Source organism: Verticillium nonalfalfae (assembly GCF_003724135.2).
Source record: "Verticillium nonalfalfae strain VnAa140/NRRL 66861 chromosome Unknown scaffold_165, whole genome shotgun sequence".
Classification (NCBI taxonomy): Eukaryota; Fungi; Ascomycota; class Sordariomycetes; order Glomerellales; family Plectosphaerellaceae; genus Verticillium; species Verticillium nonalfalfae.
In genome coordinates this window covers 24911-48655 of record NW_021167390.1, presented here as the reverse complement: position 1 = coordinate 48655, position 23745 = coordinate 24911, and the positions used below count along the sequence as shown (strand labels likewise).

Genomic DNA, 23745 nt, shown 5'->3' with positions numbered 1-23745 from the left:
AGCTGCCCCGCGGGTACACACCTCTGCAAGACAAGGGTAGAGGGGTGCGATGGGCATTACCCCGCGGTGTCAGCTTGGATGGACTGACACCGCGGTGTGGTCTGAAAGTACGTCCCAAACTACAAAAGTACCTCTGGGCATAAGCAAAGAGACTTGATCGGACCTGGTCCTTACCGATCAAGCTTCACGCGATGTTTTCAACTCCTCCGTACTTAGTTCAGGATCGAGTCCTCCTCACGTGCCTTCCTAAGTGTTAGAGCAGAAATTGAGCGGCTCTTGGTGATTCGAAAATTCAACACATGACAGAGCACTTTAATCTGCCTGCCGAGACCCTGAATATCTAGAAGGCTCCTCCTCTAGCGTAGATCTGCCCACAAGGCCGGACGCAAGGACGGTCGGCTTCGGCAAAAGACCAGGTAGATCGGCGATTGTGACTTGACATCTACGTGAGGTGCCCGGCCTGGGCCGCGCAGATCCTGCGTTTCTTGATCGATGGCACGCAGACGGCAGCCCCTGCAGAGGCACCGACAGGGTTACTGAAAGCAGCACCGGAGGATAACGCGAGCTTTAACGCGAGAGATGCCCCCCTCAGCATCCTTGAGACAACGCTTGGCCAATGTTACCCAGAGCATGTTGTCTCTCGGGCATTCTGGTTCAATTTAGAGTGGATATCCGACGGCGGGCCCCATGGCGCAAGAACCCCAAGCATGCCCCCATTGATCTTCATGAGCCTCATGGTTGATTCTTACAAGAGTGGCCGGCTAGTGTACCACGCGCGTTCTTCGCACATGGCTGGTGCATCTTGGCACAAGTACTTCGACTGAGGAGTGAGTAGACGTGTGACGTGAAGAGAGACAACAGCACAGATATTGGACAGCTGGGGCAGTTGTGGGCACAACACGTTTGCTGACGGCATCGTTTTGATACATGGCGACTGTTCCAGGTCAGCCTAGTGCTTGATGCTGATGGCTGAAGCCCGTTGATGTGCAGTAGCCGCCAAGTCACGTCAGCCGGTCAGCACTAGCCGCATTAGGGACCAACAATCGTGCTGCAGCTGCGCCAGAGCTGTGCATGGTAACACAGAATGATCGGGAATGTGTCAAATACAAGAGAGATCCTGGCTGAGTGGCAATGTGATGTGACGCACGGCGGGAAGTTGGTGATTCAAAGCTACTCACCCCACCTAGTTGGATAAATAGAAGAAGACTTCATACAAGAGCTGCCACACGCTCTTGCTCTGTGCATATTAGGAGCCATGTGCTTTCCTGTGCGTCAGAACCGGCTTGGCATAGGAAATGGTTCGGCTGGCTTTCTCCAAGTTCATGGGTCCCCATGCTTGTCTCGTTGGTGAGGTGTCAGCCTGCATCTTCTCACCTCGTACACAAGCCAATTGGGTCGTGCCCCCCGCGCACCCAGAGAAGCCATTCATGTCGTGAACGATACCCTGGTCTACAGGTGGCGCACAGCATGTGCGGGTGTTGTTCTGGAGGTCTGCCGCCCCTGCAAGTCGCGGGGTTATAGAGAGACCTTGCCCTCTTCGTTGAACCCAACTCCACTTGATCGCAGGTCGATAGTACGTCCGGAGGCAGATTTTATTCAACCGCCATTAGGAGCTCCCTTGGGTACGGAAGGGAAGAAGTTTGGTTGAGCGATGCGCTCTCTGTTCCGTTTTGCGAGTTCGATCTGCCGTTTCTTTTCGATGCGCAGGGCAAAGAAGTTCCTGGACACTATCTTAGCGATCTTGGTTGTTTCGGGGTTATCGCCGGAGCTACCTACTTCTGTAGGGAGAAAACCCTAGGCTCCTCTTCTGGCACTTCAACTGTGACGTCGGACTTGCTCTGCAATATGTTAGCTGCTTGCCTCTCTTTCGCTGAAGCGTTGCGCATGCCTTGTCCTCAACATCATCCATCTTGTCGGTTGATTTCTTATCCTCGGACTGTTTGCTCTTGTCCTTGCTCTTGTCCTTGTCCTTATCGCTGTCCTCCGACTTCTCTTTATCTTCTCTCTCCTTTTTCTTGCGCTGTCTCTCTTCGTATTCTTTTTTCACGCGCTCGAGCTCGTCGTCCATCTCTTTCTTCTTCTTGGCCTCAACGGCTGCCGTGTCGATAATAGGGGCGCAAAAGTTTTTATCCTTTAGATGGCTCGGACACACGAAGAAGAAATCCTACGACTGTCAGGAATTTGCCAAGCCTCCCTGGGTAGACGGACTGACCTTGTTCTCTGGGGCGACAAGCACACTGGTTGTCGATCGGTAACAAACATCGCACCCTTTCGCGGCTGTGTCAGCAACCTTGCGATGTGTATAAATATTGGCGAAAGACATGGTTCAAACTTGTAACTCAAGGTGACCCTTTGCCCAATGACCCTGTCGAGCGCGCTACAGAACCGGAGTCTGTCGACAATCTTCGCTTGTGACGTCGCGATCCAAACGAGGGGTGTAACTGGAGACGCGACAGTGGGGGAGTTTTGGCGTAATGCGGGGTGGGATCCCCTAACCATCTTTCGGCACCAGATGGTCAGAGCTCGCTTGCCTGTGATCCATTGCGATAAGACCCCTGAGATAAGAAAGCGCCGACCTGCAAGGGGCTGTGATGGCATCGTCAGTCCGAGGCAAGTCCCCAATAAAATCCACACCAACACAAGAGATCCGTCTGTCTTCGTCGCAATCTCGAAAATCAGCGTCTCTGATGCTTCGAAAACAATCGGAGCATTACAGTCCACTTCAGTTTGCCAGCCGAAATCTTGAATACCGAGAAGGCTCCCTCTCCAACGTAGATCTGCCTGCAGGACCGAACGTCCTCGAAACGCACCACATTTCCGGCCACTGCGTTGCCTCCAATGAACAAACTCCTATATGAGTAGCTGAAGGGGATTGTCGCCAGCTCTAACCAGGTTCAACCAGGACGTTGCGAAATCTTTCACTGCGTGACAATTGTCGAGATGACAGCGGCCAAGGGTGACACAAGCAAGCCTGGTGTTCTTAGGCAGATCAAGAGTTTTTGAGAAACAATTGCTTAGCTGGCCAAAGAATGCGCCTGGACCATATATCGTCTTGGGCTGGATGTGAGTGGTAAATAGAACAGCCGTTTGAATTTGGCCCCGAAATGCTCAAGGCCGATTGAAGCATGCCATGGAGCTTGTTTGTTAGATTTGTGGTGTACGCCATATACCCGGTTATTGCTCTCAGCAAGGTGGAAGAAGCGGGCGGCTCAATTACCCGACCTATCCCCGGACCATCTCCAATGCACGTCACAGCCTTGAGACCTATAGGCAGAGCAGAAACCAAAACTTGGTCGCAAGGCGCGTACAGCTTCACGGCCAGTAGCCCGACTCATCTGCACGAAATCTTCCTATTTCGACATTATTGCCCTTGAAAAGTTGCGAACGACGTAACGCATCGTCCGGCCTTCACGAATACCAAACGAGCACACATTGCCTAGCCCAACATCTTCAATCATGGCCCCAGGCCTCGACATTCAAAGACTGGGAGTTGTATTCCAGTCGCGACCGGACATCCTCGAGGGCATTCAGCGCGAAGCCAGTATGTTGCGCGTAAACCCCAACTTGATCACTTCGCGACTGACTTTCTATTTACAGATTCGGCGTCACGAGTAACGCTCTTTAACGACATTGCCAGCTTCGTGTACGAACAGACAAATGGCCCCGAGCCAGCCGCGAAGCGACGTCGAGTCGATGTCGACGCCTCCAACGGCTTCAAGGCCTCCAATGGAAACGGAACCATCAATGTCGCAGGATCAGTTCCGGCATCGGCGGCAGAGGCAGCAGTAGACGAGCCGGTTCAGCTCGAGATTAAGGAGATTTCCGTGTCGGTACCGCAGCGCAAAAAGTTTGAGCTGTGCTTCACCGAGAACCACCTCTACGCTCGCGTCCCAGGCACAACTGCGCCGGCGGCAGGCATCGCGTACGCCTGGGGAGACATTGGTATGATTGACCGTCTCCTGGCCTTCTATTTCGACGAAAGCTAATCTCTGCGGTATCTAGAGTACGCCTTCTACCTCCCGATTCCCGAAAAGACGCAGGTCCAACATAACTACATCATCTTCCCCCGCGGATCATGTCTTCCCTCTAAGACAGAGACGACTATTCCGACGGCTGAACCTCTCGTCTTCACCGTGCCTGCAACAGCTCCAAAGCAGGGCACGATTCTCGGTCCCAAGGCTAGCAGTGCGGCTGCTGTCTCCGACACATACCGCTCGCTGTTCGACTGGGCGCTGACGACCCATCTCCGTGCCGCGTCAAATCCCATCAACATAGTGTCAGCCGACCCCGCCAAGTTTCACAGTATGGTGAGGCAGCCACACCGACCGAACGAGAAGGCTGTGCATGTCAAGGCATTCCGCGGCTCGAAGGATGGATATCTGTTCTTTCTGCCGACCGGCATCCTTTGGGGCTTCAAGAAACCGCTCCTGTTTATCCCCTTGGAACGGATCTCATCATTGAGCTACACGAGCGTGTTGCAACGGACATTCAACATAGTGGTCGAGGCTTTCACTGGCGAGGGCGACGCGACCGAAGAGCTCGAGTTTGCTATGTTGGACCAGGAGGACTACCAGGGAATTGATGAATCGTACGTCAAGCGCAATGGGTTGCAGGACCGCAGCATGGCGGAGCAGAGGCGAGCTAAGATGGAGCTCGTGGAGAATCAAAAGGCCGGAAAGAAGGCAGCTGGCGCGGGCGATGTCGCGCCGTCCGCTGGTACAGATACCGATGGCAGGACAGAGCTGGAAAAGGCGCAGGCTGAGGCAGAGCTGCAGCTGCAAGACGAAGAGGATGAGGACGAAGAAGATTACGACCCGGGGAGCGAGGGTGAGAGCGAAGGGTCAGGCGTCTCTAGCGACGAAGACGATGAGGACGACGACCAAGAGATGGAGGATGGGGAGGACGATGAAGGAGACGATGCAGGGGACGAAAGCATCAATGTCAAAGGCTGAGAAGCTCGCTCCGCCTAGGGCTTGACGAGATATCTGTAGGAAAGAATATCCATCTGGAGGGACTGTCAACATCAATTCCTGCAATTTTGCCTTTTGCTTCCTGACAAGGCCCTCACCATTTGAGAAATTCATGTCATCTCCACCAAATCTACAGGCTGATACTAACCGGACAGATATCCCAGACCAAGGCCCTGTTTGGTGTCGTTAGAGGACTTTTAGCACTTGACAAACGGGCTCGCCAAGAGGATAGGGCGAACCGACGATCGCAACCCAGGCCCCCAGATTGAATGGAAAACACCAGGGCCCTTCTGGATTTTGCGTATTCTCGCATTTCGATGCGCAAAACCACTTGCTAGGCCGAATTCGGAGACGTCACACCCTCACTCATCAACACCTCGCAACGAATCGGAGCAATGGGCTGTGGCGTGGTGGAACACGATGGCTTGTGTTCTCCAATAAATGTCTTCTCAGCCCGTCCATATCTCTGCTCAGGCGCTTTGTCAAGCTTGAATTAAAGTTGCAGTTCCTTCTTGTCCTAACGGGTGATGTCCGTCCGCCAGATCCGAGCTTTACGTATGCTAACATTCGAATCTGGAGGCCAAGACGCTTGGAATGTGGCTTGGTTTACCAACAATGTGTACTTTTGCCAGGGAAAAGAGTAGGCTTAGCCCATGTAATCTACTTTCCTGAAGAAGTCCAAAACAGGAATCCATCTCGCAGGGTGATATGATTACTTATAAAGCAAACATGATGCCTCCTCTCGTCTGTAATGTTGACGCACTCTTCTCCCAGACTTGTGGCTTGATCCCCCACTTGGAGTCATCAATATTCCCTTTTCCAACGGTTTCGATCGGCTCGCAACTGTATCATTTTTCAACACCAGACAGCCTGTACACAGGTCTTAGGGGATAACATGGTGTCTCATGATGTCGCCTATCGGTGCGTTCACGCCAACCTCCCATGTTATCCAAGACCCTTCAGTGAACGTGCAATGACCAATAGTATATAGGCTACCTTCGGCGCTCATGATCTGGGCTGTGTATCTTGGCCTACTGACTTCCGGTGTCTTCGCACAGATAGCGGGACGAAACTTCACATCTACTGCGCCAGAGTGCCCAGAGCAGCTCCCTACTGGTTCTCGTTTCATCACTCCCGATTGCACGGATCCCTCTTTCTCTACGGCTATTATCGATGATGAAATCGATGCGGCTACGCCAGTTCCTCATCGGCTCGTCTCAGGTCACTTCAATGGGACAACAACGAGGTTCAACATCTACCTTCCGCCTCGTAGCAAGTGGGAAGGTCGCTTTTTCCAATTCGTATATCCTTTGGTTACCGAAGAAGCCAAAGATGAGACCATCGCCTTCTCGCTCGAGAGCGGCGGTTATGCCGTCCAGATCACTGGAAGCATCGGCTTCCGAGCGGATGCGGCTGCGGCCAAGGTTGCCAGGCGCGTTGCTGCTGAGTACTATAAGTCGGGCTGTCGGCACATATACGGTTACATCTACGGTGGCAGCGGCGGGTCCTTGCAGACTGTCGGTGCGATTGAGAACTCCCGCGGTGTCTGGGACGGTGCTGTTCCCATGATCCAAGCAGTCCCTGTTTCTTTTCTCAACAACCCTGCCATACGCGCGCTCTCCGGTCTCGTATTAAGGAACAAGGCCGCCCAAATCGTAGACGCTGTCCGGCCTGGCGGGGGTGATCCACGAGAGAATCTGACCGCAATGGAGCGAGCTGTTTTTGACGAGGCGACGATGCTGGGTCTTCCTCTTGGAGTCTGGGAGGTTTTCGACCTCGTTACGAACTCGGCTGTATTGGCTTTGTTCAGCGATGGGGTTGCATCACACGATCCGACGTACGCCCAAGATTTCTGGAACGCACCTGGTTATCTCGGTACGGAGCAGTCGGAGCTCGGTGACTTGATCAGAGCGCAGGCTGTGAATCACACGGCGCGCATCAACAGCATCGAGAAGGCCGGGAACCAGACCATTCGCCTCTTGCTGGACAGCGCACCTCCCACGCAGCCCGGTCTTCACTTTGAGCTTTTCAATGATCAAGGGGAAAGTTCCGGCGCCCTCTTTGGCATTTTGGAGGGCACAACTTTCACAATCGAGGTAGACAAGAATGAGGACGTCTTCTCTCTTGTTAACCAAAAGTCTACAGTCCAGGTCGACAACTTGCTTTTCATTGCCGTACACGCATATCACCGTCATCAGATTCCCAAGAGAGATGGGTTTTACGGCTTCGACCAATTCAAAGACGTTACCGGCCAACCAATTCATCCCCAGCGCTCCGTCGATGGTAGCCTCAATGCAGCCGAGTCAACGAGCCAGGGACGATTCACGGGACAAATTCAAGGCAAGATGATTGCCGTCAACAATCTTCTCGATTACGATGCATTCCCTTGGCACGCGGACTGGTACCGTAGTCAAGTAGAGAGCGCACTCGGTCATCGTGCCAACGACAATTACCGCCTGTGGTTCAACGAGCACGCTGACCACACCTTCGCCGCCGGGTTCGATGATCGCCTCCCAGTTGGTGCGCGGGCTGCACGTATCGTCGATGCTTCCCCCATTGTCCACCAAGCGTTGCGAGACCTCAGCGCCTGGGTAGAGCAGAGCATCGATCCGCCGCCGTCCACAAATTATACAGTTGTTGACGGTCAGGTTCTGGTTGCTGAGGCTGCTTCGCAGCGATTTGGAGTACAGCCTACGGTCATTCTGCAAGTCAATGGCTCCGACAGATACGACGTTGCCGCCGGCACGCCGGTAACTTTCGGGATGTTCGCTGAGGTCCCCCCCGGCACAGGCAAGATCATTGCGACGGAGTGGGATTTCATGGGCCGCGGGGAGTTTACGGCGGTGCCATTGACTTCTGTCGATGAGTCTGTCGACGCCTCGGTCCGCTTTGTGTACGAGGAGCCAGGGACTTATTTCCCTGCGATCAAGGTAACTGCGCATCGAGATGGCGATACAAAGGCTGTCTTTGGACGGGTCTCCAACCTTGGTCGGTGCCGAATTGTGGTCTCCTGATATTCCGTGTTTCAAAGCAAGTTATAGATGACGACCATTGAATTCTTACCGTGGTCTTTTGCTCTACAAACGCATCCATATTTTGCTCTGTTTCAGTATCATGACCGTCGCTTACCCAGGATGCGCAGGACACACAGCCTGATGTCCCTGGACAGATCGACATTGTTGCAGGAAACAAGCACTGTTTGAGCTGCAGGACGGTATGTAGAATGTCTTGCACCGGCCAGACGATATCTCGATGGTTTTAAGGCTTAACAATCACAACCCCTGCATTGCGGTGTCTTCGGAAGAGACATTACTGGTAGTCCTTCTCCATAGCGGATCAAATGCCCCGGTCCAACTTGTTGGAGTGTTACCCCTGGAGCCAGAAAACGGCGCTTCTGTCGGGTGATGCAATCATGATTAGGATAATGGTTAAGCTCCGGCGAACTAAACCTTTAGCCGCAGTCCAGGCGCGCGATTTGCATGGCAGACTCTCGACATGATCGTCGTAAATCGAGGGGTTGGCAACAGCCAACTTTGCGCCGATGATCTGTCAGTTAGCCCTGAAGTGAGCGGCACATTCATCATGTCGTCATGCCCCAGCTCAGGATCCGTGATAGCTGTTCGAGGCCAGGCGAGGTACTTAATGACAGCAACTCAAATGATTAAATGGGCAGGCGACGGCCTGGAAACAGCTCCATCTCGAGATTATTCCTTTCGTCTGCCTCTCGTCGTGCCAAGACCCCGCGCTTCACAGTCGCCTGTCGCTCACCTTCTCCAGACTCATCGTCTGACACACAGCAACATGGCCCCAGCCCACCCCTTCTCTGGACTACCCCTAGTCGGCCGCTTTGCATCGCCAGCAGCACCGGCCTCCGACCTCACACCGACCAAAAGCTTTCCTCTCGCGGTACGAGATATCCTCAAACGCCAGGCCACAACAACCGTGATTGCTGAGCCCTCCGACGGAAACGGTGGTGGTACCAATCTGAGCGGCGGCGAGATTGCCGGCATCGTCATCGGCTCTATCGTTGGAGTGCTCCTCCTCTTCTGGATTGTTCGATCCTGCGGCATGTGGGGACAGCCTGGTCTCTGGGGCCGCGAGCCATCGCCGCCGCCAAGACGGCGCCACAGGGGTCGGTCGAGCCATGGCCACTATCGTCACCAGTCGACTGCATCCCGTCGGCGCTCACCTTCTCACGGACGGACGTCGTACGAAGTCCGGTACTCCCCGAACATTATGCGTGAGAAGAGTCGGTCCCCGCGCAGGCCAGATGTTGTCTACGATCATCACCGCGGGAGCCGGGGCCGGTCGAGAAACTATGATTACGACTACTGAGCTGGAAAGATATTGGTGTTTTGTATGATAGTTGTGAGACATGATGAGGTGCCAAGGCATCGAAGAGTAGTCGTAAAAATGGCAATTTTGGAGCTGGAACATATCCTGAAAATATTGCAAACCGGGAAAGCTTTTGTACCTGAGCGCGGTACTTAGTCTGATGGTATACATAATCAAAATCCCACAGTATGGCTTTCTTCAACACCAGCATCATTTATTCGGCGTGTACACCTGAAAGCTAGCTTGCATTTACATCGGGGCGTCCACACATCATCTCTAGTACATGTACCTCCAGGTCAGCGCTCTATCTCCCTTGCTTGACAGTTCTTGTGCTGTATAGTGACTGTCCTCGCCGGCGGCCAATTTGCGGTCGCGTTTCTTATTGATGGTTGTATAGCTGAAGATTAGTATCAATGCTGCAATAATGCCCGCGCAGATGAAGCCAATCTCGAGCGCATGCCCGAGGATATAACGGGGCGAATCTTCGCCTCTGTAAAAGTTTGACGCCATTGCCTGATGGCTGCGTTAGCTTTCGTTCAAAGCATGACATTTGGATGAACCTACGCCGCCGAGGTTGCCAACGCCAATTTGGATGGCCATGCCTGCACTTCGCTTGTAGCTGCCGGCCAAGTTGTTCGCCAGCCAAGTAATGACACCTGGGAATGCTGGGTAGATGGCACAGGCCGCGATGAAGACACCTGCATATACAACGCGGGGGTTGGCAGAGGCCAAACACATGGAAAAGCCGACGATCATCACGCACAAGAAGCCCACGATGAAGGGGCTCCGCTTGCCGACCTTGTCGGAGATGTAAGCAATGATGACCGCCAGAATCGCAGCGGTGATGTAAATCGGGACTGTCATCAACTGCGCCGTGCTCGATGTGTATCCAAGATTGCGGATAATCGTAGGTAGAAATAGGCTGATGCCGTAAAGAGGGCAAACAATCTGCGAATACTGAATCAGTTTTGTTCCGCCTTTGTTCAGTGCTGTTCTTAGATCTTACCCCCCAGTACACGAAGATGTTTACCCAGATCTGCCAGTCCTTGAAGGCATCGCCGACATATCTCCACTTGAATTCCTCAGCTTCGGGGACAGCGACCTGGCCGATCTGCTTGCCCTTGATTTGGCTTTGATACTTGAGACGAAAAACGACGAAGGCGCGCTCCTCTTCTGATAGGAAGGAGGCTGTCTCTGGAAAGTCATGCAGCGCAAAGAATGCCCACACGGCGACGAGAACAGTGACGATGCCCTCGAGAATGAAGATCCAACGCCATCCTTCAAGACCACCAACACCGTTCATCTTTGAGATACCGAAGGCCAAGAGGCCGCTGAACGCGCCTGCAATAGAAGCTGCGGAGAAGAACAGCGCCTGACGGAACTGGATCTCGTGGCGACAGTACCACATTGTGAGATAGTACTACATGTATCAGTTCGCGTAATGCCCCATGCAGCCGTCGGTCGAACTTACTGCTACGCCAGGGAACAAGCCAGCCTCGGTTACTCCCAGGAAGATACGAGCAATGAGAAGCCCGTGGTAGCTTTGCACGATGCCCATGAGGGTCATCACAATACCCCATGCGACCATGATGGTGGGGAGCCAAACGCTGGGCCTGAGCTTCTTCAGTAACAGGTTGCTTGGGACCTCGAAGGCGGCATAAGTGAAAAAGAAGACAGTGAGACACCAGTTGTACTGGTCATCTGACATGTGTAGGTCTTCCTGAAGGCCTTCGATCTTGGCATTGCCGATGTTGCCACCTAGACACAAGATCAGCTATACGAAGCTGCCAGAGACGGCAAGGAGAAGAGGAATCTCACGGTCCAAAAATGAAAGCAGGTACAGAAGCGCCAGCATGGGAATAAGACGAACGTCCATCTGATACAGGGTCAGGCCGGAATTTTTGTCCTTCGTCATAAGGAAGAGCATACCTTTCTGAGGACTTTCTTCTCGTCTAGATGCGCAAAAGACTCGAGTGTCGTGCCGGGGGCGGTCGCGATGCCGTCGATGCGGTCTTTTTCGCTAAGCCCATGGCCATCTTCTGTCTCGGACACGTCCGGCTTCTCGGTATGGTCATTGGAGGCCCTCGTGATGCTCATGTTGGGCGAATGGGACAATATTCAATTTCGGAGCCGCTGAAAGAATAGAGAAGCCGTAGCGGATAGTCCATGGCAAGAAGCGCACACACGTACCGCAGTTGGGCATCTCTCCCTTTAAGCACGCCGTCGGTGTTGCTTTCCACTACGACGGCGGTCAACCTGTTGGTCAAGTGCACCACCCGTCGCGACGAGGATCGGCAGCCAGCATCATCAGCGGCTTCTAAAAGCCCCGCCGAGCCCACATCCGGCATGCCTAGGCCGCCAATGAAGTATGTCTGGGCTGCCAGTCTGGGGCCCCGGATTGCGGGCTTAGAGGACCTAGTAGACGTTCCCCCGCACGCTGCCGCCTGTGTTGGTCAACGATCGGAGGGAAAGCCGCTGCAAGACGGCGGAAAGAGGCCGCCTGGGCGCTGTCGCTCAACGCGAACTCCCGTGGGAACGAATCATGGCGAGCCCTCAATGTACACCTACACTGCATATGCTGAATCGTGGTGTGGTGGATGGCAGCCGCCAAGTGATGTCATGGGGTTGCCGGCGAAGGTATTCGTACCAGCCGCAGAACAGCTCTATGGAGTCGGATACAGAGAATCTAGAGGCGCTAAAGACTAAAGGTGCCTTCAGTAGTAGCCTTAGCGAGCGAGTGAGGCAGCGCCTCATGCCGTCATAAACGCCTTGCCGTCATCGTTGCCGCTTGGTCACTCGCACTACACTGGGGGCATTCCTCATCGACCCATGGTACCCATCGATCTTTGAGGGCGCATCCAGAAGCATGCGTCAAACCTGCATTAGACTGCTACTATTTGCCAAAGCACGTGTGCCATCGCTTGATTGAATCTTTACGAAACCGCAAGAAACTTTCCTCGCAATCACGTCGAAGCCGCCCTGCTTATAGTAAGCGCCGCCTCGAGCTATATACCCACCAATCGATTAATGGGAGCTCACCTGTAGCAGGAGTCTGAGGAGGGTCACTATTCGAACTTTCAAGCAGTTTGAGTCAAGATGTCTGATTGAAAGCCTAACAGCCGAATCCCTTTTCGTATAAGGAGGGAATTACGAAACGTGTTTGTTTGGCAGAAACGTAAATACGGAATGCATGGAGCTATACGTCCATCCATGTAGTCGTCCGCGGGAGTTCACCATCGCAAAACAAGTCATAACCTTGAGACCCGCACTCGCGTCAGATCTGCTGCCTCGCCGAAAAGGAAGTCAAGCTTTCGTGATAACCTCAGATGGCCTGCATTAACCACATGCAAACATAAATAAAGTCGTTTTACAATGTTGAGTTTTCAGCGCTCTCGATTATCGAGCACTATGCCTAGGTCAGGGGAAGACAGATCGGAGAAAACGCTGCCTCTGTTGAGCCAATATAGGGGGATTGCCTGGGGCGGTGATCATCGTATGGGATTCGCCGCTCTCGTGATTACGAGGCTTCATGGCTACGTGATCGCAGGAGCAGCGAATCTCGGATCTACTGATCGACGAGATCACATAGACAGTGTCAACAACAATTGCAAGTCTTGCACCACCAACCCTACGATTCAGAGCTCTCAGGCACAGTCAAAGTCTTGAATAAGGGTTCAGATGAGCAGTGAAGCCCTCTCAACAGCCCCACTCCTACTATTAGGGAGCCCAGAACTCTGATGCGAGGGTAGTGTTCAAGCTCATGCCACACAGAGGCAAACACTCGACTGGAAAGCGGTCTTTAACAAATTTGTGAAATTCGAGAACCATTACACTACGCCTGAACCTGGTGACATTCAGCAGAACAGCGTGTTTGGAGACGTGGCTCTTGAGAACACGCAAAAGTCAGAGCCTAGGCGCTACGCGGCGAATCGAGTGTATTGTATTCAGAAAACTCAAATAGTATAGTCTTCCTTGTACGCCATCCGCCATTGGCTCGAATCACGCTGGGCTCTGAGCCTCACGTGGCACGGCGCGACTCCATTCGGCTAAATACTAGTAAGCTCGAAACCGCTCTCTCTCCTCTCCCCAAGCGCCGGATGCACTCAGACCTGGAAGAAGGGCGCGCCGACGACCTTGGCAACCTCCTCGGCGACGAGCTTCTGGATGGCCACGCCGGGGTGGTAGTCGTTGAACCATAGGCAGCTGGTGCCGTCCTCGTTCCAGCAGGTAGCGTCGGGGGCGCCGTAGGCAGTCGGGTTGGCGAGCGCCTTGTCGAAGGGCAGCGCCGTGTCGACGAGCCAGGTCTTGGCGTCGGGGTTGGCGGCCTTGAAGGCAGCGAGGTGCTCCTGGATCAGATCGTTGTACAGGTCGATGGCGGTGGCGACGGCACCCGTGTTTGTCTGGCCCTGCGAGAGGAAAGCAGGGGTTCTCCAGGTGGCTGTCGTCTGTTAGTCGAGGGCTGTTCCAATCTTCATATATGAGGGGGTGAACGCACGGGGGACGCTGAGGATGGCAAATTGCCTCGCGCCGGCGTCGTAGACGGTCTGCAGGAGACCAAAGTAGCGAACCATGATGGTCTCGTACCGCTGTTGAATGTCGGAGAACCAGAAGGTGTTACCGACATCATTGACGCCGATCCAAACACCGACAAGCGTGTTGTCGGCCTCCCAAGGTGCCCAGGAGGGGTGAGGCTCAGCGGCGAGGTTGGGGACGAACAGATCCTGGACCTGGTCCTCGAAGCTCAGCACCTCGGGCGCGTAAGGCGTAACCAGGTCTGCTGCCGTCGTGGCGCCGCCGTAGGCCAGGTTGTACGATAGCAGCACATCCTTGTTGTACTCGGTCGCCGCAAAGGCGATCCAACCCAAGCCGCCGCTGGCCGTCCAGCCTGGCAGAGGCGGGTTGCCAAGGGGGTTCTCGGCCGTCGGCTTCGTACCGGAGAAGCTGAAGCCGCTCTGCGAGTAGGAATCACCGCTACGACGAGGTCAGCCACGAGTAGATTCAAGCCGCACCCGTGGCCTCTTTTGTCATTCTTCCTTGACTTACAAAGTGATGAAGTATTTTGGTCCCGTGGGGTTGGTGGGCACCGAGGAGGTCGCGACCGGAGGGTGCGAGGAGCAGGGCGAGCCGCCGGCGATGCGGGCAGCGCCGACCGCCGAGGCGAGGCCTGCCATGAGGAGAGTTGACGTGCCCTTCATTGTCGGAAGTGATGCTCAGTGTTCCTTCACGCTGACGACGATAGTTGTGGCTGGTTGGCGGGACGTGGACATCGTGACTGGCTATATACTTCTCGGGAGGAGAACATGGTCGTCACACTCCGCGGCATCGCGTTCCGGCAACGGATACGGCCAAGCCGACATATATTACCCATCCCATGACGATCGTCATTGGAGGAGGTGTGCTAAACGACCTGGCGACTGTTGTGATGTGAGCGGGAATCCATCGATGTTCCTGCATGGCAAATTGAGGGACCCTCTGCGGGGGTGCGGAGGGGCGCCATCCCGTGCCCAGAAAGGGGAAGGCCGGCCCGTGTTCAGACCCTGTAGCGGCCAACTCTACTACCGGCTGAACGGATCAGGCGCGGGGTGGGAGCAAGAATTGAACCAGATGGACGACGGAGCTGGTTCCGAATCAATGCAACGGTTCCTGGACCTGTAGGTTCTACCTGCTCTGATCATATGTGGTGGCCCGGTGCAGGCGAGCGATGTCGCGATCCGTCAGGGTGGACAATGTCAGGGACGATGTCAGGGACGATGTCAGGGACAATGTCAGGGTTGACGATGCCACGAATGACCTTGTTTCAGTCTGAGTGTCTCCTCGCCCCGAAAATGCCTTTTTTTCTCCGCCTTGCCCGTCCACCCCCTTGTCTGCCGAGTGTAATGGAGCTGCGAATCAGATTGGCGAGTGGAGAGAAGCAGCTGTCAATGAGAAGCCAAGATGCTCAATTCATCGTCTTTAAACTGGCAGGCACATTACATCCACCCACTTGGATCCGCATATTCCGGGCTCGTCAAAACGGAAAAACGTTGGCCACTGTCAGCCCTTTCAACCGTCGAGGATTGCGTCCATGTCCCGTCGCAAATCCGCCAGCTGCTTGCCCAGGCTATCCTCACGACTCTTGATAGCCTGAAAAGAAACGTCTACCACGCCAGAGAACATGGACCCATCCGAACTCCTACCGCCTGATGACCCACCAGGTCCCAGGCTGGCGGCCGCATTCCGTAGCTGCGACAGAAACTCTTCGGCCAGCTGAATGGTCAACGACATCTGCAGCGACGGTGTCGAGTCGACAGCGAATGAACCAACCGTCACGTCGGGCAGCTTCCAGTACCGCAGACCGTCCCCAGCTTCAAGCTGCGACAGATTCCCGTGAATACAGCTGAAGACCTTTTGGTACATGTCCAGCAGCCGAACATAAGTCGAGAGAATGAACATTGACGAGCCAGGATCGGCCTTGCTATTGAGGGACTTGCCGCGGCTGGTCTTGGTGTCAGGGGCTTTAGCTGGGCCATCTGAGGGCGTGATGTCCTGCACGGCCTCAGCGAACTGCTGAGACAGCTTGAACATCTCATCTACGGGGAACGGGACGGTGCGGTGCCTTCCAGAACCGTTGCCATGATGCTGCGAGTTTTTGCCATGGTGCGATTTGCCGTCCGCACACTCAATCTGGTACGGCAATGCAGATGAGAGCTCAAAGAGCCTCGAGTTGATGTCCGATAGCCGAGGCATCCAGTGACCTGCCGAAGAGGAAGTGGTTTTGCCGGCCGGTGATGACTTGAGGACGATCTGACGAGTTTTGAACTTGCCGCGAGGCTTGGACACCCGCGGTGAAGGGCGGTCACTAGAATGTCGCTGGCTCAACGTGACCTGCTGTTGTTGGTTGTGGTGTTGCTTCTTGCTGGTAGCAGAGGCTGCCGTCGTCGGTGTGAAGGCAAGCTGGCCGCCCTCGGTTTCGGTAGGCGCGCGTGGTGGGACAGAAGGTAGAGGGGGGGGAGTATGAGATACCAGTGTGCTGGCATGCAGGTGCTGTGGGAGCCACGTATCGGTGATGTTGTCCCTGGATATAAGATGTTGGGAGAGGCCAGGGTGGAGTTGTGAAGGGTGGTGATCGACGACGACGGTATGCGACGGGTAGAGGGCTGCCGCCGGGTCAAAGCCGCCGCCGCCAAAGGCATAGTCGGCGATGTTCATCATCTGGTCGTGTGTGACGGTGCCGCCCGATGGATGCGATTCGAATTCACCGCTCATCGGGGGACCGACTGAGGCTTCGGCGAAACCGTCAGAATTGGTTGTCGTTTTAGACAAAATGAAAGACATTGGCAGACTCACCAAAGTCAGGTGGCACAGGAAGGTTCTCGCTTTCCGTCCGCTTCCGCTTGGGTGATCGGCCTCCCTCGAGCAGCAGCGCTGTGTTCGAGCCAGAAGTGCCTGTCGTCTCCTCCAGCACGAGGGACTCGACGGCCGTCTGTTGCTTTCGGTATCGCAGCGAAGGGCTCGATTTGCATTCGGTTCGGAGCCGGAGGCAGCGCTCGCAGGCTTCATCGCCGTAGCGCTTACAGCTGAGCTTCTGGGCGTGGCAGCGATCGCAGGCTTTGCGGTTGGGACAGTCGATCATGGCTATGGTCATGGCCATGGCGTGTGGGCGACATTCGGTCGTGAGTGTGGTGGGGGATGGAGGGTGTAGTCCCCTTCCAGATGGGCCAATATGGAGTAAAATAGCAGCCTGGCTCCAGCCCCTGGGCCATGTGTCTCCTGTTGTTCCTGGAGAAACTGAGACTACCCCGGGTGGGTGCCGTTGAACCCAGCATGTGCCCTGATGGAACATGACCGAGGGTCGAATCCACGCTGTCGCGCCCGGCCCATGAGTTGGCCAGCCCTCGCCCAAGTCGTACTCCGTGTTGGTGGACTCGACTGGCCGAGTGCGGCGCAGCCATGGAAGGAGGAAAGACCCAAGGGTGGGGTGGTAATAGGTCGACCTTGTACGACATGGTACAGCATGGCGAATTGCCTTTGGGTTCCCGTACTTCGTCAGCCGAGCTCGCTCGTCGACTCAAGTCGACGTGGACGAAAGGAGCGGTGCGGCTACCACAACAGTCGATAAAGCAGTTTGCCGTGTGATTGGTGACATCCACAAGATCCAGAGTGCCGGCAACCAGCTCCTCGGGTCACTGGGCACCAGGATTGGGTGACCACTATGACGGGAACACGGGTGTCTTTGCATATATCAGGTTCAGGTCAAATAGTCATATGACAGCTGTCCAAGACAAGTCAAAGTGAATGAGCTCACCATTTCAAACAAGCAATCTTGCACAAATCAGCTAAAGAGGGGTCAGCATTGGGTCATAGAGCGTGTGCGCGTAGTAGCAGAGACGAAGACGGAGAAGAGCAGCCACGGGGATGTGAGGGACCCAGACTGTGCGACTAGGCCAATGTGCGGGCCCGCGCTTCGAGAAAGCATGCATGTGTGTCGCCAAGGATCGATGCTGTACACATACGTGGATCAAGAACGTTCCTGAATGAGCGAACATGAAAGATGCAGGTGGTTGTTGAGAAACGTGATTTGTGAGCTCTCGCAAACAGTGACGTATGGAAAATACTCTTGATTATGTCTTGTTGAAGCGGTCGACATGGCTACCCAGCAGAACGAGGTACCAATAGACGCATGTGCCCTCTCGTACGGCTGTTTGGGTCATTTCGTCCTCTAAAGTCTTCATAGCAAGCTTTGGCAGCGCGGTTGGAATCATGTATCAAATGTAGGGTTGGCTTATGCTCCGCATCGGCTGTGAGGCCCAATCTCGTCGCTTTGGCATATCACGAGCTTCGGCAGGCAATATGCGAGGCCTGGCAGAAGAGATCCCATGGCGGCATGGGCTTCGAAAGACATGTCTTCCCGGTTATTGTGCCACGGAGACGGTTGGGGTTCCGTACGAGATGAAAGTTCGGTGCGGTGTAAGCGAGGGGGCTGTGTGAGCAAGGCTGTCAAGTGTCAAGGCCAAAGGGTGCCGAGGCCACAGACGTCTCGTGGACCGTGGACTGTTTCCGGGCTGGCGGGAGTCGTCTTCGTCCGAACCCAGGTAGCAGGTTCATGGGACCCGAGACGGAGGATACTTTCCGAGAGTCAGTGCGCTGCTGCGCATCCGAATGCAAGGTCTCTCGTTCGACGAGCAGGTTGCCGCTGACCTGTCTCGTGCGTGAAGGGTGCCACGGCGAGTGGTGGGCTGGACCCAGAGACGAGGAACGGGGACGGGGCGTGCAGGGACGAGGGTTGGAGACAGTCCCGGCACAGCGCCTCAGGTTCTGCTATACTCGTTGTCTCTTGGAAGCAGATATCGAACCGTCACGGCGGTCAGGGCGCGATGGAGAAGCGTTGTCTCGGGAAGGCACATGGTGGCGGCGGCCCAGCGGGCGTGCGGTCAATATGCGGCGATGTCTTGGCCGGGCGTAGTTGACGGAGACCACTTGGGCAGCGCTTGGCTATGCTTCTGGGCTCCGTTCATGAGCGTGCTATCCGATCTTGGGGTGTCGAGATGATGTCGGTGTTTTCTAAGGGAATGTATCGAATGGAGGAGAGACATGCCACAGATAGATGTAAGACCCCAGCAGCGTGGAGGCAAGTACAATGGTGTGAAGCAATGGAAGCATCCGGATGGGGTAGGTGCACAGGAGTACCCCCTGCCCAACTTGGTTGAGCGACCCGGAGTTGAGCGACCCGGAGGAGGTGATGCTTAGCGAGAACACGTGACGGTCCATAGTGAAGACAGCTGCCTGTCCCCCCCCCCGTCCCCCGTCGCGGGCTTCATCACCTCGAGACAAGCTTCCTGTCGTACCATGGCGCCGTGCCCGCCATACGCCATACGAGGCGGACTCCGCGCTGCCGCGCATGCCCGATGGATTTCGGTTACAGTCTCCATTGGACCTGATGCCGATTACTGATCCTCACCATGCGAGCTCGCTTGCGACCATCCAGTCCTCATTGTGCGCTCGGCCTGAGTTCATCTCCTTGCTGCAGGATGATCTTGTGAGTCTACCAAGAAAGAAGCAGAAGAGGAACGTCATGTCTTGGACGTATTGCACTCGCGCTTTGCGTTGTCTGAGACTGAGTGGAAGGGGAAGGTCGCATGGGGATCTCAGGATCACGCAGTTGCAGTGGATTACTGCTTTTGTATCACACCAACTTCGCATTGCGAGTGGAGTTGGAAGGTTGGGATGGAGATTCGGGTCTATGTGGTCCTCAGAAGTCACTTGGTCCATCTCATGCTTCTGCACATAAGATGCAGGGAAAAGAAGAGTAAAAGCGGAACGAGACAACTACGTTAGAAATCTCTGACTTTACTGAGAGGACGTGTTCAAGGCCAATTCCTAGTGCAAAAGAGTCATAAATCTACTTTTAAATCCTAGCTTTTGAAAAATGTCAAAAGGGAGATACCACCATACCGTAGCGTGACATCCCGAAAGACTCGATTGATAATGGAACGCTGCTAATGGGGATGAAAACGATGTGGAGTATAGCAGGGGGCGGAGTTAACCGAAGTGCGTTTATAGAGTTATAGGCCCCAGGACTCAGGACTATAGACTCTACGGGTATACGTCGCAACTCCAGCTAGTCATGGAACTATGGCATGAAGACGACATACTCCTCATTGTCGCACGGATATCCCTCGACCACCTTACCGTATCGAGCAGCCGGTCTCCGTCCGAGAAGTGCCTCAACAGCGATCAACTCGCATTCAAGTCACAGTTTTCTCCTGCAGGACAGGGCGGTTCTTATACAGTGCGATCACTCAGAGTGCGGTCATTCAGAGTACGGTCATTCACAAGCGCAAAGGAGTATGCGAGGGCCATCACGTCAAAATCAGCCAGGCGGGACAAACAGGAATTGGTCAAGCTTCATGTATTTCCCCATGTCGGCAGCTCGCAGACACAAACACCTGGTCCGCGGCTCATGACACGCAGACAGGCCGTCAAGACAGAAGCCCATGAACACGAACAGAACGCAAAGCAAGGGAGGGCAGACATCCTGGCGGGAAACCGACAGCGGAGCACTACGTTGTGTGTTGTGCTCCCCCTTTCGGTCGATTTCCCTGGCGGTGCCGCGCGCACCCAGACAGCACAGCCGTGCGCAGCATCTACTCGTCGTCGTTGATGTCGACGGTCGTCTGCCGCCACTTGCGCGCAGGCACCTTGCGCTTGAAGAGAATGTCGATCTCGCGGTACGAGCGGTCCTTCATCTCGGGGAGGAAGAAGAAGGCGAGGGCGAAGCAGGCGAAGCCCGTGCCGGCCCAGACGTAGCCACACTTGCCGCCAAGGTGAGCACCCTGTAGGGGCGTCTGTTAGCACTTTGTTCGAGGAGGGAAGGAAGAAGAGTAAAATAGGGAGGGGACGTACGGTAGTGCTCAGCATCCAGTTGCCGAGGAAGATGCAGGGAATGTTGACGAGGTAGTAGCAGCCGCGACCGATACCGGTAGTCAGGGGCCGCAGGCGAATGGCCGAGGTCTCGCCAATGATAACCCAGGAGGCCGGGGCGGGACCGAGGGTGAAAAGGACGGAGATGATGAGGCCGAGCGAGGCCTGGGCGAGGGAGGAGGAGGTGCTCCGGCCAAAGGAGGCGGCGATGCCGAGGGCGACGAGGAAGCCCGTGTTGATGAGGGAGCCCCAGACGTAGATGGTGCGACGGCCGAGGTAGGTCGTCAGGATCCAGGAGAGCATGACGAAGATGGTCTGGAGGGCCGAGGTGATGAGGCCGAGGGCGAAGGCCGTCTCGTTGCCGATGCCGGCCTGGCGGAAGAAGAAGACGGCCTGGTTGGCGATGAGGTTGCCCGTCAGGTTCTGAGCGGCGTAGACGCAGCAGACAATGGCGGTGCGGTAGGCGTCGACGCCCTTGAAGAGCTCGAGGTAGCCGGGCTCCTTGTCCGTCTTCTCGAGGTCGATGGTGCGGCGCATCATGGCCACCGTGTCGTGGTAGTTGGTGACGACGGACTTGCGGCCGAGGCGGGAGACGGCGTTGGCGGCCTGCTCGAGGCGGCCCTTGCGGACGAGCCACCAGGGCGACTCGGGGGCGAGGAACATGAGGACGGCGAGGGGCGTCGGGAACATCCACTGCAGGGCGATGGGGATGCGGTAGGAGATGGCGCGGGGCTCCTCGGCGTAGGCGTAGGTGGTGCCGCCGACGATGATGGCGCCGATGGCCCAGAACATCTGAAGCATCTGCGTGCAGGGGGCACGCAGCCGCATGGGCACAATCTCGGAGCAGTAGGCGGGCGAGTTGGCGATGAAGATGCCCCAGGGGATGCCCTCGAGGAGCTGGGACAGCAGCATGATGGGCAGCGAGTTGGCAAAGTAGAAGACGAAGATGAAGCCGTTGAGGAGCATGAGACCGACAATGGTGGCCCAGCGGTAGCCGATGCGGCTAGTGAGAGGGCCGGCGAGGGTGACGCCGATGAGGGCGCCGATGGGACCGGAAGCCTGGAGGGCCGAGGCCCAGGCGCTCCTGATTTCCCAGTTCTCGGTGCCGTCGATGCTGGTGTTGATATAGACGCCGAATTCCTTCTGGAAGGAGGGCAGGGCGATGAAACTGCCCATCAGGAAGACACAGTAGGACTCCATGATCTGAAGAGGGGCCCATGTTAGCGAGGTTCCACGAGATGGACGCGGGAGGGCAAAAACGTACAATGGTGCAGGACATGGTGAAAGCCCACAGACTGGCCATGGGGTAGGCGCGGACAGCCTCGATGACACCCATCTTGTATTCCGCCTCTTCGGCCTCGATGGCGTCGGACTTGTACTTGTCACGGGAGACCTTCTCGTCGTAGTCATTGTGGGCAACACCCGTCTCGATCTCCTGCGGCTTGTCGGCCACAGGCGACTTGGTATCCACGGGATCACTCATGCTGGGCGGTTTGCAGTGGTACCCGACTGAGAAGCAAGTTGACTGCAGTGGGGGGAGAGAGGGAGAGTGAGAGAGGGAGCAGTCGTGGGGATCAAGGAGGGTGCGATGCTCCCAGGGCTCACTATATACAGTAGCAGTGCGTAGAGTACGAGATGGAACGCTGGACGGGGCTAGAGTAGGTCCGGGGGTAGCAGGCCCGGCGACAGGAGGCCCGGGGTCAAGGGCGAAAGCGAGAGATTGGCTTTGGGGGGCATGAGGCGAGCTGGGGGAGAAAGGAAGGGCGGCCATGCTTCGATGATACCCGGGCCAGTCACGGCCAAGCAACGGCGTGGCGCTACGCATCGACCGCTCCACCCCGACCACTCATTACCCCGACTTCCCCGACCTTCTCCAGCCTGTACCACGCGAAGCCCGCCCAGAAGAAGGCAAAGATGCGCGTCGCATGTCCAACCTCGCGGCAGATTGCCCCGAGTCGTCCCAGGCCGGGACGAGCTTGTCGGCACTGCGACCTGGCCCGTCAGCAAGGCACGTCAGTGGCACAGCGGTTGGCGCCTACAGTACGTGCGTCTCCCGCCGTCCCTCTGGATTGGCGCGGCTGAGCACGAGCCCAGCACGACGGATGACCGGCTCCTTCGTGACAGGGCCGTCAAGCATCGGACATGCTTGTCCAGACGGGGGATGCGTTCGGGGCGTCGTCGCAAAAAGGCCATGGCCGAACCAAGGCAAAAGACGAGAGGCTTCGTTGGGGGGACCAACCTGAATTTGTGGTCGTTTGCCGTCGGCAGCCCCCCCCGGGGAGTGATGAAAAGAAAACAAGCCTGCCTCGGCGATTTAGCGAGCGCCGCAACGCCTTTACCGGTCAGAGCCGGCATCAGTGGCGGCAAACAGGGCTGGCCTGGGGTTGAGCCGAGACGTGGTCGAGCTCCTCGCACATGTGGTCATCTTTCGAACGTGAACTCAACACAGAGCAGAGCTGTAGAAATAATTTGGCCGTGTTCCTGCCATCGGAATACACGCTGTGTCCCTGGAAGAACTGTCATGGTCCAATCCCCCATTTGGCGAGGCCACAAGGTTCGTGCATGCATCGGTTCATCGTGCGATGTCCCCTTCCCCCCCCCCCCCCCCCGCCCAACGAAGGTCGGTAGGATCACAAGGCAGGATTCCTTGCCCACTTCCCACTTCGCTGGAGAGTTCGAGCGAGCGGCGGCGAGGGAGCGAGGACGAAAGAGGGGGTGTCCCTTTCGCAGGTAACGTTGTCGCAGACAGGGATGCTGCATTGGAGCGGCTCACCAGAGCGTATCGGCCGCCCCCAGATTTCTCCATCGTGGAGCACCGCTGCACTAAATGCTGACATGTTGATGCACGCTTGGCATCCGACCCAACTGCCCAAGGCCTCGAAGTACCCTGCCTTGCCTGCATACGACGGCCGACAATGCGACGATGCACACGAGAACGGGTCCCTGCTGCTGCATGCCCTTGGTACAGTCTCGTCGCAGCAATGGGACCTTCATTGCAACGCGAGCATGCGAAACTCGCAAACGTGTTGCCTGGCTGATG

At 55.8% G+C, this 23745-nt stretch overlaps 8 protein-coding genes across 8 annotated transcripts; 3 read left to right on the top strand and 5 right to left on the bottom strand.

Moving 5' to 3' along the window:
- Positions 1–1596: 1596 nt before the first annotated feature.
- D7B24_002615 (uncharacterized protein) lies at positions 1597–2323 on the bottom strand (the record flags this gene model as incomplete). Its single annotated transcript, XM_028636817.1, has 4 exons — positions 1597–1720; positions 1777–1838; positions 1901–2164; positions 2261–2323. 4 exons carry the CDS (start codon positions 2321–2323, stop codon positions 1597–1599), a joined length of 513 nt encoding a protein of 170 aa, XP_028491115.1.
- Positions 2324–3456: 1133 nt separating this feature from the next.
- On the top strand, positions 3457–4952 carry D7B24_002614 (uncharacterized protein; the record flags this gene model as incomplete). The annotated part of the gene is made up of 3 exons (XM_028636816.1): positions 3457–3541; positions 3598–3942; positions 4003–4952. 3 exons carry the CDS (start codon positions 3457–3459, stop codon positions 4950–4952), a joined length of 1380 nt encoding a protein of 459 aa, XP_028491114.1.
- A 913-nt stretch (positions 4953–5865) lies between these two features.
- D7B24_002613 (uncharacterized protein) lies at positions 5866–7984 on the top strand (the record flags this gene model as incomplete). Its single annotated transcript, XM_028636815.1, has 2 exons — positions 5866–5891; positions 5962–7984. The coding sequence occupies 2 exons, from the start codon at positions 5866–5868 to the stop codon at positions 7982–7984; spliced, it is 2049 nt and encodes a 682-aa protein (XP_028491113.1).
- A 787-nt stretch (positions 7985–8771) lies between these two features.
- Positions 8772–9305, top strand: D7B24_002612 (uncharacterized protein; the record flags this gene model as incomplete). The annotated part of the gene is made up of 1 exon (XM_028636814.1): positions 8772–9305. One exon carries the CDS (start codon positions 8772–8774, stop codon positions 9303–9305), a length of 534 nt encoding a protein of 177 aa, XP_028491112.1.
- A 276-nt stretch (positions 9306–9581) lies between these two features.
- Positions 9582–11402, bottom strand: D7B24_002611 (uncharacterized protein; the record flags this gene model as incomplete). The annotated part of the gene is made up of 6 exons (XM_028636813.1): positions 9582–9818; positions 9870–10253; positions 10312–10725; positions 10777–11063; positions 11124–11181; positions 11235–11402. 6 exons carry the CDS (start codon positions 11400–11402, stop codon positions 9582–9584), a joined length of 1548 nt encoding a protein of 515 aa, XP_028491111.1.
- Positions 11403–13408: 2006 nt separating this feature from the next.
- Positions 13409–14500, bottom strand: D7B24_002610 (uncharacterized protein; the record flags this gene model as incomplete). The annotated part of the gene is made up of 3 exons (XM_028636812.1): positions 13409–13743; positions 13801–14276; positions 14349–14500. The coding sequence occupies 3 exons, from the start codon at positions 14498–14500 to the stop codon at positions 13409–13411; spliced, it is 963 nt and encodes a 320-aa protein (XP_028491110.1).
- Positions 14501–15347: 847 nt separating this feature from the next.
- On the bottom strand, positions 15348–16935 carry D7B24_002609 (uncharacterized protein; the record flags this gene model as incomplete). Its single annotated transcript, XM_028636811.1, has 2 exons — positions 15348–16561; positions 16632–16935. The coding sequence occupies 2 exons, from the start codon at positions 16933–16935 to the stop codon at positions 15348–15350; spliced, it is 1518 nt and encodes a 505-aa protein (XP_028491109.1).
- A 3493-nt stretch (positions 16936–20428) lies between these two features.
- D7B24_002608 (uncharacterized protein) lies at positions 20429–23060 on the bottom strand (the record flags this gene model as incomplete). The annotated part of the gene is made up of 6 exons (XM_028636810.1): positions 20429–20617; positions 20688–21908; positions 21970–22309; positions 22640–22690; positions 22745–22818; positions 22920–23060. The coding sequence occupies 6 exons, from the start codon at positions 23058–23060 to the stop codon at positions 20429–20431; spliced, it is 2016 nt and encodes a 671-aa protein (XP_028491108.1).
- Between the last annotated feature and the right edge of the window lie 685 nt (positions 23061–23745).